The 13,726-nt window shown below is 33.3% G+C and overlaps 1 protein-coding gene across 1 annotated transcript; it reads right to left on the reverse strand.

The window, feature by feature from the left end:
* Nucleotides 1-2,497: 2,497 nt before the first annotated feature.
* Nucleotides 2,498-5,644, reverse strand: LOC114385707 (ATP-dependent Clp protease adapter protein CLPS1, chloroplastic-like). The gene is made up of 3 exons (XM_028345750.1): nucleotides 5,492-5,644; nucleotides 3,587-3,737; nucleotides 2,498-3,063 (listed from the first exon to the last, which is right to left on the reverse strand). Exons 1-3 carry the CDS (start codon nucleotides 5,544-5,546, stop codon nucleotides 2,802-2,804), a joined length of 468 nt encoding a protein of 155 aa, XP_028201551.1. The 5' UTR covers nucleotides 5,547-5,644; the 3' UTR covers nucleotides 2,498-2,801.
* Nucleotides 5,645-13,726: the final 8,082 nt, after the last annotated feature.

Raw genomic sequence — 13,726 nt, forward strand, 5'->3', positions numbered from 1 at the left:
TTAGGTAGCCCATCTTCATTATCCAATAAAAATCAGATTGCCGAAGTAGAGGAATAATTTCCTCTGGTATTTCTTCTTCCCCTAGATATGTGGGGACAGCTCGTCTAATGTGTAATTTTCGGTCTTCTTCTCCATTCCAAACATGTTTTGAAACATGCTTGGGTTGCATCCATAATACATCACTGTCAATCGGGCCAGACTTAATTTGTATATTTGATGAATATGACGACGAAGATGCCATTGATACTGCAAAATAAAATATAATACAATAAATTCACAATTTTTTTTACATTATTTATTCACTAATAAATTAAATTATGTAACACAATACGTAACAAAAATTAATATGTCAAGAATAAATTAAAATTTATATACTACAAATAAAAATATATTTTTCACTAATAAATATTTTTCACTCAAAAAAATATACTACAAATTAAAAATTAACACAATAAATATATACTACAAATTAAAAATTAACACAAAAAATATTGTTCACTAATAAAATATATATTACAAATTTCAAATTTTAAATATATTCTAAAATAAATTAAAATACATACAAACACAAGTTTAAATAAAAAACAGATTATATATTTTTTAATAAAAAAAATTATGTTATACAAATTACAAAATTGAAATATTTTTAACAAATGAACGTACCTAACATTTGTAAAATTATTACAATACCTAAAACTATTATTACAAACTATATAAAATTAACGTACCTAAAATTATTACAATACCATAACAAAATATATAAAATTATTACAAACTAAATTAACGTATCAATATTAACTTCTAATACCTAAAACTAAAACTAAAACTAATTTAACATACAAAACTAACAACTTAAAATATCTAAAACTAAAATTAAAACTAACAACTTAAAATACCTACAACTAAAACTAACAACTTCAAATACCTAAAATTAAAACTACCGTAATTTATAAAACAAAAACTAACACTAACATACAAAACTAAAAACTTAGGATACCTACAAGTAAAACTAACAACTTAAAATACTTAAAACTAAAACTAACGTAATAAAAAAACTATCATTTGTAAAACTAACGTATTAAAACTAACACACAAAACTAAAAAATTAGGATACCCCAAACTAAAACTAAAACTAAGTACCATAAAAAATTATAACTAAAACTAACTTCCAACTAAAACTTACAAATAATATTAACATAAAAACTAAAATTAATTTAGCATATAAACTTATAATATCTAACATAAATAATATTAATATCTAAAGTAATTACAATGTAAAAAATATTAATTAACTTACCTGGTTTGACACAATGAAAGAATGGAAGATGGACAACAATAACAACCACACCCAACAGCACAAGCACTAACACGAAGGATGCACGAAGGATGAAGAGGTGAGATGAAAGTGCGGCATGGGAAAGCATTTTATAAAGCAAGAAGAAGAGTTGCACGTGAATCTTGCCATTGCAACCAACGAGATACTGCAGCAAGAAAAAGCTGCTCCCCTGCGCCACTGCACCTCATAGCTACACCACTAGCTAGCTTTGTCAGTCTTCACCTCACCTGTCTCGCCATTGGAACTGGCAAGACAATGTCCACGTCACGGGTCTCGCTGCTACGACTGGCGACATCCATAGGGTGTCTCGCTACTTCGACTGGCGACATCCAAGTGGCAGCTGTCTCTCCATTCATCCTGACGACTTCGTCCACGTGTCGCAATGTTAGTGATACCGCCATGCATGCTGGCAGAATAGGCTGGGGTTATGTAGAAAAACAGACCCAACTTGAAAATAGTTTAAAAAGAGACCTATATTGAAAATAAGTTTGTAAAAGTGACCTAATTAGGTCAAAATGCCACGCTTTGATTTTCTTTCCGGGAGTCGGGGGAGTTGAATTGACGTTATGTTTGAATAATTGAATCACTAAAATATGGAGTAAAACTTTGTTATTCATTTTGTTTAAACTTATTTTATTAAAATAAATATTTATTTAAAAAAAAGAAGTAATTTTTTATTTTTTAATATATTTGTCTAAACTATTTTTGCTTATTTTATAAACAAATCTACTTACTTATTAAAAAACACTTATTTTAAAGTTATTTTTTTTTTTAATTTTAAACAAACTCATCCGTTATTTAATGACTTTAAAATATGTGAATACAATTTGTAGAATGATAATCACTCAAAGTTTACCAAGTGACATTGCAAGAAAGGCATATTGATCTGCACCTGCATCAAAGGGATATGCTGAAGTATTACTTTTAAAACCCATGGTTTTAAAAATCACAAAGGTCAAGGGATATGCTCAAGTATCGCTTTTAAAACTCATGATTTAAAAAATCACACAAAGGTTGTGAATTATATGGTTGAATCCTATAAATAACAGATTTAAACCATATTGTTAGCAAGTAACATGACAATGCTGTGCTATGAATAAATAAATAAATGAGAGGATCTAAATTTTATATGCTTTCCACATGTAGATTTAGATCCTATTGTTATCAAGTAACATGACAGTGCTGTGGTATTATGTTGATCTAATCTCTATGTTTTCCACATACATACCGCAATCATTTCATCAGCTATTAGCTTTAATATGTTGTGCGCTTCTTTATTCAAAATCACAACTATCACATGTCTTAATCATAGGTTCGTTCACATAAGGCCAAGTTTTTACACAAGATATATTTTCTTTTTTGGTTTCTAAGCCTTCAAGAGGGGGAACTTATGTACACCTGCTAATAGTTCCATCTCACCTTTCAATAGCATAAAAGCCAGTGAGATTTAAAGTGAAACTTGCCATCAGCAGCCTCCACTTGCAGGTTCAATTGAACTGAGCAACCCATTGCCTCTTAGCTGCGTGCAATGATCTTCAGCATCAGCTTGGTCACAGATGATCACAACTGACAATCCATTGTAGTGTGCTTCTTGCATGATATTAACTGCATTGTCAAGGGTCATTCCAGGGATGACCTTCATCAGTACTTGGACAACGTATTCCCGTTTATTAAAGTTGTCGTTGTGCAATATTACACGATACGGTGGTGCTGATTTCCGTGATTTCCTGCACATCTTAGAAAAACCAGAATCAAATATTCTCTCTTTTGTTTTATTCTGCAAAGCAAGAAATAGTTACATACCCAAATGAGATATCCCAGAAAATTCTACAATAAGCATGAAATGATCAACTCAGCATCTAAAGCACTATAATGGATCTCTTTTTTTGTTATGGTTAAGGCATAATTAAACACCCGTTCATATTTTCCAAATGACAAGCCAAATTATTTTGAAGAAAATGTGGAAAAGGAAAAGAGAAATTAGTTTGAGGTATGTCCATTACCATCTTTGTTCTTCAAGAAGATACTGAAAATGACCACATAACTTGAATTCTTATCACTAACAACAGGGATCCCTTTGAAAAAGACCTCACCCATTTCCCTTTGTTTATTGGCAAATATCATAAGATATACTTATAGCTTTTAATGATAATCCCCTCATTATCACATTAGAAAAACAAAGTTGCCTAATAAAATTTGCCCAATTAGAAAATCTTAATTTGAAGATCAATAGTCCAAACTCCTGCTTACTTCAAATCAAATTCAGACTCACGGCCAGGGGTGACTTTTTCAATAACGGGCTTTTCCAGCACCCCGCCTCCTTTACCAGGTCCTGTTGCCAATACAGCCATGGGTACACAAAGATTGGAGTATGGTCCTTTACAAATTGAATGTGTGTCCCCTGTAATGCAAATCTTCAATATGTGTAGTTGAAGCACTCAACCATATACATAGGATACAACACAATTTCGTTGATGCAAAAATATTCGAATCACAAAATAAATTGGGAAACAAATGAGATATAATATAAATCAGAAACATATAAACCTGTCTACCACCCAGTGAACATTTATTAGGATGAATTTCTAAAGGCATCACAAATATGCTTGAATAAGAAAAAATACAGGATTTTTCACACACTCACGAAGTAAATAATATAAGCATGAAAATTACCAAAAGGGAATGAAAACAAAGGCTCAGGAAAAATTTACAGTGTACACAACCTTTAAAAACATTAGGAAAATTGCAAGTACCCATCATGGACTTTTAAATCTTCCAATTTCTGCTCTCAAATTTTGCAAATCGTAGCAAATTATCCTTTAATCTGGATCTAATAATTTATTGTTATTTGTATATGGGCTGAAAGTATTTGATAGGCAAAGGGGAAAGGTAAGCCAGCCTGGTCGACAATTGAATTCATGACTTCATCATCACAGCAAAATCTTAAAAAGACTTGAGCAGATGTCAATTGGATAACAAGCTTGTCGGCAGAACTAACAATTTCCATTAATCAATTTATCACTAATAACTTGTCCTTAGATTGGAATTTTTAAAATAAGATCAATGCTTTGAGGAATTATTTTATATTTCAAAATGTGGAAGCATTTAAACAAAATTAAAATTTTATTTTGATGTGAATTATAGCAATGGGATCAACACAAATGAATTACTGTAGGACAAGAGAATTAGTCATTTACATTGCATGATAAAGAAAACTAGATAAAATAACAAACAAAATGCTGTTGATAATACGAAAGTTCACGAGACCAGTGCTACTAATAGTTAGTGGGGGTGTGTATGTTTTTCCCTAAACCCTAAAGACACATAAGATGTGTAACAAACCAACTAAGACCAGTATAGAACAAGCAGGGCTGGTTTAACAGCATCAAATAATCTATCATAAAAATGCTATTGCTGTCCATTAATTCATCTCATCATTGCAAATGCTTGATTAAAAACATCACAATAAAAACATTACTAAACCCAGTGAATCAATTTATATAAATCATTAACATCACTCTTTTGCCTGGAAGGGTTCATCAAAGTGAAACCTACTCACAACCTCAGTCACTTTCACTCATAACATCAGCTTGATGATGATATATCACTTTACTTTTCATACATACCTAATATTTAACAATATATAGGACCACACAACATCATCTAGTACAATTCTAGTTCCTAGAGTTCAGCAGGGAAACTAAAAATCAATCTTCCCAATCAGGTACACTTCTCTAAGAACAAAAAATTCTTGAAGAAATAGAACAAAGCAAAAAACATAAAATAGAACTACAACCGCAATTCTAGAAAGGGAAGAACAAGAGGTATGAAATCAAACACATTATGCTAACCCAATTCCCAAAGATTGTAACTTAATCAAAGAATTGAAGCTCGTGAACTACTTCTGATTGCCAAAACATTCACACCAGTCAACAAATTCAAGAAAAAAATTGAAAATTTTCAATTTTAGGGTAAACTAAAGAACACAATGAGAACCCCAACAAATAATAACCAAACCCCAACTCCTCTAAACACCAGAAACTAAAGAACACTTAAAGAATTTAATTCGTTAAAAAAAAAAAATTCTCATCAGAAAGCAGAAGAAACCAGTGTCGAAGTGCCAAAGAAATCGAAATCGAAATCAGGGAGAAGAACCTGGTTTGAAGACGTGGTTGGGAGAGAGGATTCTCCCACAAATCGCACTCTTCATTTTGCGCTTCTTCTTTGTTTGTGTTCTTTGATTTATTTATTTTTTCTTTTCGTTTGGGTTTTGATGTTCTTCCTCACAGTATATAACAAATAAATGAAAAGTAGCAAGACAAAAAATGGAAAATGGAAAATGGAAAATTAGGATTGAAGACTGGTGGAGTGAGAAAATGACACGTGTATATCTAATACGATCTTTGACACTCGTTCTCGACATGAAAAAATTAGAAGACTTATGTCGAAAAAAGTAAAGAAAGAATTAAGAAGATTTCCTCTTTTTATAAAAAATAAAATAATGGAAAAGAGAAGAGTCCATGAAATATATGTTTATTAATAACATATTGTTTGCAATTTTTTCAGGTGAATTTCAAGTTCAGGCTATGTGAAATTTCTTTTTATGACTGCGTTTAACGTGGACCAGCAAGTTAAGTGGTCTGTGGTGGGCCATTATTACATCGTCTTTGGATTAATCTAAGTTGTAAAGTTTTATCATACATCCTACATATCAAATTTCTTCCCCAATCTTTCACAGTCTCTTTCTTCACTTTTTTTTTTTTTTGATCGACCCAAAAAGTACTATATATGGATACCAGAGATATCATAAATAATTACATAGAGAACTCCAATAGTTAGAAAGCATTTAGCCTCCATGAGAAGACTAAATATATCCTAACTTTGGATCACAGTTATATGTTCTTTACTTATTACACATACCATATGATGCATCACACTAGATGTCACACATTACTATCCATTAAGCTATTCGTGGACCCAGCTGTCCATATTCCTCACCCTCACATTCCATCTACCCATCCCACTTAGCCATCTTCCATATATTCTATGATGCACGGACACTTTAGTTCCTTGTCATGTTCAATGTCCGACACGCGTTCATATCAATGTTTAATATTAATATGACATTTGTACTACGTTTTATATTTTGAACGTTACATATATTCACAGATATTCACTTATCCGTGTCCGTGTTCAGTCTGTCGGTCGGTGTCAGTGCTTCATAGCATATACTTCAAAACATAAGATACGGTTGTTAGGTCCACTGATAATATGAAGCAGAAAATCCCTTGCATCTCTCTTTTCTGCTTCTTCTCCAACAGCAACGATACCCGCATCGCAATCGAATATGGAAGCATGAACTATCATCTTCACTGAAGCTTGTGAATCTTTTACAAAAGCATGCATGCATGGTATCGTAAATTGTTGTTCCAGATAATAAAAAAACAAAAGAAAAACGAATCTAGAACATCAACAATATTTTAATCTACTCCGAGAAAAAACAATCCAGAACCAAATTAAAAAGGAAGAAAAAAAGAGAATCAGATTTGGAGGAAAAGAAAAGAGATTGCTTGGGTAAGAGTTTGGGAAAGAACAAAGTAAATCAAGACAGCGGCGGATCCGCGACGGTGGCAGATCTGCAACGAAGAGGGGTGGAACGATCAAAGGTGAGAATGGTGGAGGCGAAGGCGTTGTCGGTCGTCGGAGGAGTCATCTGTCATCGGAGCAGTTGTTAGTTGTCAGAAGCGTCATGGGATGATGAGGGTGAGGGAGGGATGCTGTGAAAGAAATGTTCTGATGAGGATGAATTCATGATAATATAATTTTTAAGTATGGTCCATGATAGTTCACTTACTTTACTGATCCACCCCAAATGCAGTATTTTTTATATATATACAATGTTAACTTTCTCATTCTGATTTGATATAACTTTTAATCTTATCATTATAAATTTCAAATATGAGTAAATTTTATTCCTCAGATATGTTAATATTGGAAAAGGTTCATCTACGAGCATTTTTAGTGATAGAATGGATTCTTAATCACTTTTAAATGAGTCCTACTCCTGCCTGACACATGAGTTTTAAGAACTTTAATAGTATTTTACTCTAGTTCCTTAACTTAGTTTAAGTGGTTCCTTCATTTTCTTTTCTCTTTTCTCAGCCACACCCTTCTAGCTCTGTTTCTCCCCTTCTATTTCATTCCACCTCCCGCTACCCTTCCATTACCACCTAACTTGAACCTCATCGCGATTCAATTAGGGATTTTCACGGATACGGATAACCTTCATTTTTTTTATCTTTTTTTATTTTTATTTTAAAAAAAAGGACAAAAAACAAAACCAAACTAAGGCGCAATCATGCGCAGAGAAGGGACACCCGAACATCATCAGATACCAAGAGCCTAAGAGGGGGGAGGATACACATCAAGAAAAGAGACATCAAATGAGCCAGTGTGGTCTAAATAAGCCAAAAAATCAACGCACTTGTTAGCCTCTATGTAGATATGGGCCAACGAAACTCTCCAGCCAGTGCAATTTAAAAGCTTTGATATCTCAGCAATAAACGGAAAAAGTTGCTTCACATCCGACGTAGCCTTTGAAATAATAGAAACAACTGCCTTAGAATCCATCTCAAAATCAACATTTTGCACTTGAAGATCTCTAGCTATTTTTATCCCATGTTTCAAAGCCCAAAGTTCTGCACACAAGGAGTTGTAGTAGCCTAATTTAACGTGGAAGGTCGAAATAGGAACACCCATAGAATTACTTATTAATCCTCCACAAGCAGCTTGGAAGGAATGGGCATAAAAAGACTCGTTGTCGTTGATATTCACTTTACAATAACCATCACGTGGAGGTTTCCAGGCAATAGGAACCTCTCTATCTTAGGAGCAACATGGAGATATCTAAGCGGGGAGTGAGCAGCTTTCTTAATAAGTGACACATGTGCTAAGGTTTGCTGCTCAAGACTAGTATGTAAATTAGATTGGTTCTTAAAAACCAGACTGTTTCTATCATACCAGAGGTTGAGTATAGTTATACCAAAGAAAGAAGCCTAGGTTCCCGTCGGAGCTTCAAGTCCTTCGTTGTAAGGTTAAAGTGGATCCTAGGCTAAAGAAGCGAGCCCAATGATCATCATCAATCCGTCTAGACCAAAATCCTCTAAGCTCATCACAGTCCCGAAGAGAATGCATAATGGATTCATGTTGCATGGAACACCTTGGGCAAGTATCATCATCTGTCATGGGTCTTCTTTTTCTTTCACTATTTACCAGCAAGCTAATTTTGTAATAGCTTCCACATAAAGACCCTTCCTCGCTGAGGACCTTCCTAATCCCAAATATGTGGAAAAGTGTCTGTCATTCCCAATGAAGATTCAGAGGAATTGTTAGGATACTTGTAGGCTTCCTTAAGGCCATTTGGGGAGCTCTTCCAAACCGGAATATCTTGCCCATTTGCAAAAGGAGGGTGGATCACAGCAATTTTAGCGCAAACTTCAGGGGGCAGAAGAATGTTCAAGAGGTTCCAATTCCAGCTATCATCCACAGCATAAGTCGAGACAGGCAAATTGAGCTTCTAAGGTGGAATCCCATCAGTCATGCAGTCAACGAGTTTAGGTACTCCATGGATCAAATCGTTTATCTTTCAATCTTATCATTAAAAATTTAAAGTATTAATAGTGATTTTCCATGCGCTCACAAATTTGTCTTCATACATGGAAATTCAAATTTTAGTATTTGAAAATGAAAAAAGTGCGAAAAATTCATTCATCCATTAACTTTTTGTCCGTTAACGTTAATGAAAGAGTCTACATGCATATTCAGGAACAAATTTGTCAATGCACTTCACATTCAGGGACGAAAATGATTATTTATCCAAAATATAATATAATCTTTATTTTTTTCCTTTTTTAATCGTTGCAAGCATAACATTACAATAAATACTTAAAAAAATAGAAAAACAAAGATAATAATAAACATAATATTGATTAATAACCATAAGTTGTCAGTTGTTCTCAAATTTCTATTGTGACAACATTAGGTAGTGACAAAATTAAGTTTGGTCTCATTTTTTTGTAAGGATTAACTTAATGTTTGTGCATTTTTGTTTGAATCTCATATTCTTGATAAGATAGTCACATTTGAAATTTCAGAGCAATAGACAAATTATGCTTATTAAGCAATATTATGCTTATTATTATGTTTGTTCTAACTTATGCTTATTTTTCTATTTTTAAGTGTTTATTGTAATGTTATGCTTTCAACGATTGAAAAAGGAGAGAGATAAAGATTAAATTATATTTTGGATAAATAGTCATTTCCCTTCCCTAATGTGTAGAGTATTGAAAAATTCATTCATAGATGTGCCACGTAGGCTCTTTCATCAACAGTAACGGTTGAAAGTTAACAGATGGATAGATTTGTCACACTTTCTTCACTTTCGGGGACTAAAATTTAAATTTTCATCTTTCAGGGACGAATTTGTTAGCGCTTTACACGTTTATGAACGAAAATGATTATTTACCCAAATTTAAAACGTGAGTAAATTTTATTCCTCTTAGATATGCTAATATTGGAAGAGATATGAGCATCTTTAATGGTAGAACCCAATTTGGATTCTTAACCACTTTTAAATGGAAATGGACCCTTAGTGATAGGTGAGTTTTTAAGAACTTTAAGAGTATTTTACTCTAACTGTATAATCCAATGTTAAGTTCCTTAACTTAATTTAAATGGTCCCATCATATTTTTCATTTTTCTTTCTCCCTTTGAACAGTACTCACCACTGCTTCATTACCTCAAAGCATTGGCCACAAAACTCTGTCGCACCACGTCGGAGAAGTGGCAATGGATACTACTGCAAAACTTGGCAGTGCAGTTCCATAATGCGTATCTTGAACCTTATCATGATCCAATTAAAAGTGTTCATGGGTACGTGGTAATCTAAAAACCCGAGCCGACCTAAACCGACCCAATTGGTTTGGTTAAGGTTTTTTTAGGATTTGGGTTAAACCTGACCCAACCCATTCAAACCCCAATCAATGTACGAGTCAAGTAATAAGTTTTATTTTTTGAACCCGATTCAACCCATAATGTATAATTAAATTTATTATTATATATAAATTAATTATTAAATATAAAATATATTAAATTTTAGTTAACATAGTTTATTAAATAATTATATTACATTAACCATGATTTTTTCTTTTTTAAGTTGTTATTTTTATCTATGTTTTGATTTAGTTTATATTTTCTCATATTAATATAATATTTTAAAATAAAAATTTGTAATAGCATTGAAATCATTAATTTTATTAATCAAATATTATCACAATTTAATTTCTTTCGAGTGCGTTTAGTCATTATATATTTAAAAAATTTTAGACAAACAAATTATTATTAATTTTTTTAATTTTTACAAAATAAAAAATAACTTTTAAATATTCAGACTTAATTAACTCAACCCTTTATGATTGGATTGATTTGGATTGAGTCTGTTAATAAAATTGCATATACCCAATCCATGAACACCCCTTGATACAATGGTAGTGTTGGACACCCTTTGTTGTCCTACTCTTTAGATCTGTTTATTTTTCTTCATGTTTGTTGTTGTTATGTTCTTCGCACTCCATTTCAGCCATTCCTTCCCTGGGTTGCTAAGATCAGTTTCAGATAGCTTCCATGGTGGCATCAAATTTGAACCATATCTGGGGTTTTTTTTTTTGTTTTGTTTCAAATATTCTTTTTTATTGCTTATTTTGATTTTGTTGTTTGGGATGAATTGTTGTTTTTCTTCATATTGGCTCTTGATTTGTTCGTTGGTTTTCCTCTAAAACTAGTTGAAGTGAAACATATAAAAATGATTTTTTTTTATTATGAAAAAGACATTTTGTTCAAAATTCTTGTGCAAGAATGGTTCTTCCACCGTGGAGAACCTCCCTTTTGCTCGAGTGAGAATTCTTCGAAGAACCAAGTTCTTAGCATAAAGTGCACCATGCGCTTTAGAGCGTAAAGTGCAAACATCTTCGCCCTCCATTATATTAATGGTCCAGATTTTTCCAACTCATTTAAGATTTCCACTTAAATTAAGTTTTTTTCAAAAAAAAAAATCCTTAAAATAATAAAAAAATGCCTTATGTGCTTTACATTTACCCTGTGTTTGGATGAGGAAATTTAACTAGGTAAAGTATTTCAATAGAGATATTAAATTGTCTTTCAATAATGTAATATGTTTGGATGGGGTATTTTAAAAGTAATTAAAATGCTGTCATTTTTACAAAGTATTTTCATATACTAATTTCAGAGAATTTGAAATTCTCATTAAAAAGCAAAGAATTTAAAATTCCCCGTAACCCTCACACCACACACTACGAACGAGCGCTCTCTCTCTCATCGCACGCACGAGCTCTCTCCCTCAGCACACCATCACAAGCTCTCTCTCTCTCTCTCTTTCTCTCTCAGCAGCGTCACGAGCTACCACTCCCTCTCCGTGACTTTTCTTCTTCTCGCTGGTAAGTTCCTCTCTCCCTCACTCATCTCTGTTTTTTTTTTCTTTTTTCAAGTTTATGTTTGTTTGATTTTGATTTCATTTTTGTAGTTATAAGGGTTACTTGATTTTTTTTATTTATGTATCATTTTCTATGAGATTGAAAGCCTATATTGAAACTTCTCTGGATCTGTTTGTTTTATGAAGCATCTTTGGATCTGTTTGTTTTATGAAGCAAACCACTGCCACCAACTCTGGATCTGTTTGTTTTATGAAGCATCTCTTCTTATCTAAACAACGATTTCATGATTGCAACTTCCACTTTATGCTGCCCATCATTATAATTATTTGCGTTATGGGCAGAACAGACCCTGTTGCTACCATGGATTGCAGACATGTCCTATTGCTTCCTTTAAAATTTGTCCAACTTTACTTTCCATTTTTTGGTTTTGGATCTCTTTTTAGTTTATGTTTTTACTAAGCATTTAGTCCTTTCATAGGTAAACCCGTTGAAAGCTAGAACTTGTTGTTAGGTATCCTCAGAGATGTTGTAGCATTGATTCTTCTGAATAAAAAGTAATAGATCAGCTTCCAATAAAAGAAACAAAAAGTAAAATAACACAATCCTACAAATGGATTGGTTCACGGGTCAACTTGATCTAATCCATTTAACTCACAGGTTCAATGGATTGAGCTTACATTGAGATTTAAATAGGCTGATAGTATTGAGCAGCCTTAACCCCAAATCAAGGTGATGGCACATGGGCCAAAGCCGAATTCCCCAAATCTACAATCCTATCCTATAACATAAATTTGGTCATTCTCTTATTTTATGTTATTTCATAGCCTCATGTCTATTTGTATCTTTCCTCTCTGTGCTTGTTTGTGTTCTCCAATTTCCCTTAATGGTAAATTCCAATCTTTGTTTACCTCCCCATTTTAGTGTTTAGATGGCAACCCAAGAAGTCATCAACTTCCAGCAAAGTAATCAATCACACTCTCTAGTGCTGGCATGGCATTGCAGCGCATCATGAATATGGGCCACTAAGTGGAACCCCATTGCATTGCAGCTCGCTGTCCCAAGTGGAGCACCATGAATGAAAAGCAGGCAACACGACCTCTATTGCATTAGACACAAAAGTCCTCCTTTTTTGGCCTTGACCCCTGAATGATATTGTTTCATTCTGTTTGGGGAGGATCTTGCCCCCCTTTAATTTCATTAGAATCCAAGACCTATGTGAAACTCATTCCTTTTAAAGGCTAAATAACGCCAGTCTCTTCTCTCTTCAACACAAACAACATGATCCAAAGCTATCAGCTGCATTTCCTGCCAACTCATGGCATACCAGTGGAGTTTCTGGACAACCCCACATGCCCACTCTAGAACTTTGGCACACCATTCTGTGGTCTCTACTCTGTTCACATCAAAGAGAGGTCTATGTTCTATTTTATATTCCTTTTTTCACTGTCATGTTTAGATAGGCAACCATATGTTTCCCTTTTTTGTTGTACTTTTTTTTCTCTTTTATATTACTTGACTCTTGTTATTATTAACGTCTATGTTCCAGTATTGTTAAATGGAATCCTTGAAGTTTTGAATGTTATGCCTTAATTCTCATTAAATACTATTTTAGAGAGTTCCTTAGTTCTCCTTTCTTTAGTTAGACATTTGAGCAAGAGGAAATAATGACCCCACCATCCCATCCCTCTTCATTTCTTTCCCTCCGTTTAAAAACTTCTAATTTCCAAAAAGTAGCAATATAAGATTCTAACATTACCTTGAGAGCTGAATTCTCGGAGACTAGCTGCTCATAATCACTCCTGATTCGATTTACTTCTGACCGGAGAGAAGCATTTTCTTCCTTCAAAGCCTCAGCACGCTGAGCTAACTCATCACACTCGGC

This window comes from Glycine soja, chromosome 2 (assembly GCF_004193775.1).
Source record: "Glycine soja cultivar W05 chromosome 2, ASM419377v2, whole genome shotgun sequence".
NCBI lineage: Eukaryota > Viridiplantae > Streptophyta > Magnoliopsida > Fabales > Fabaceae > Glycine > Glycine soja.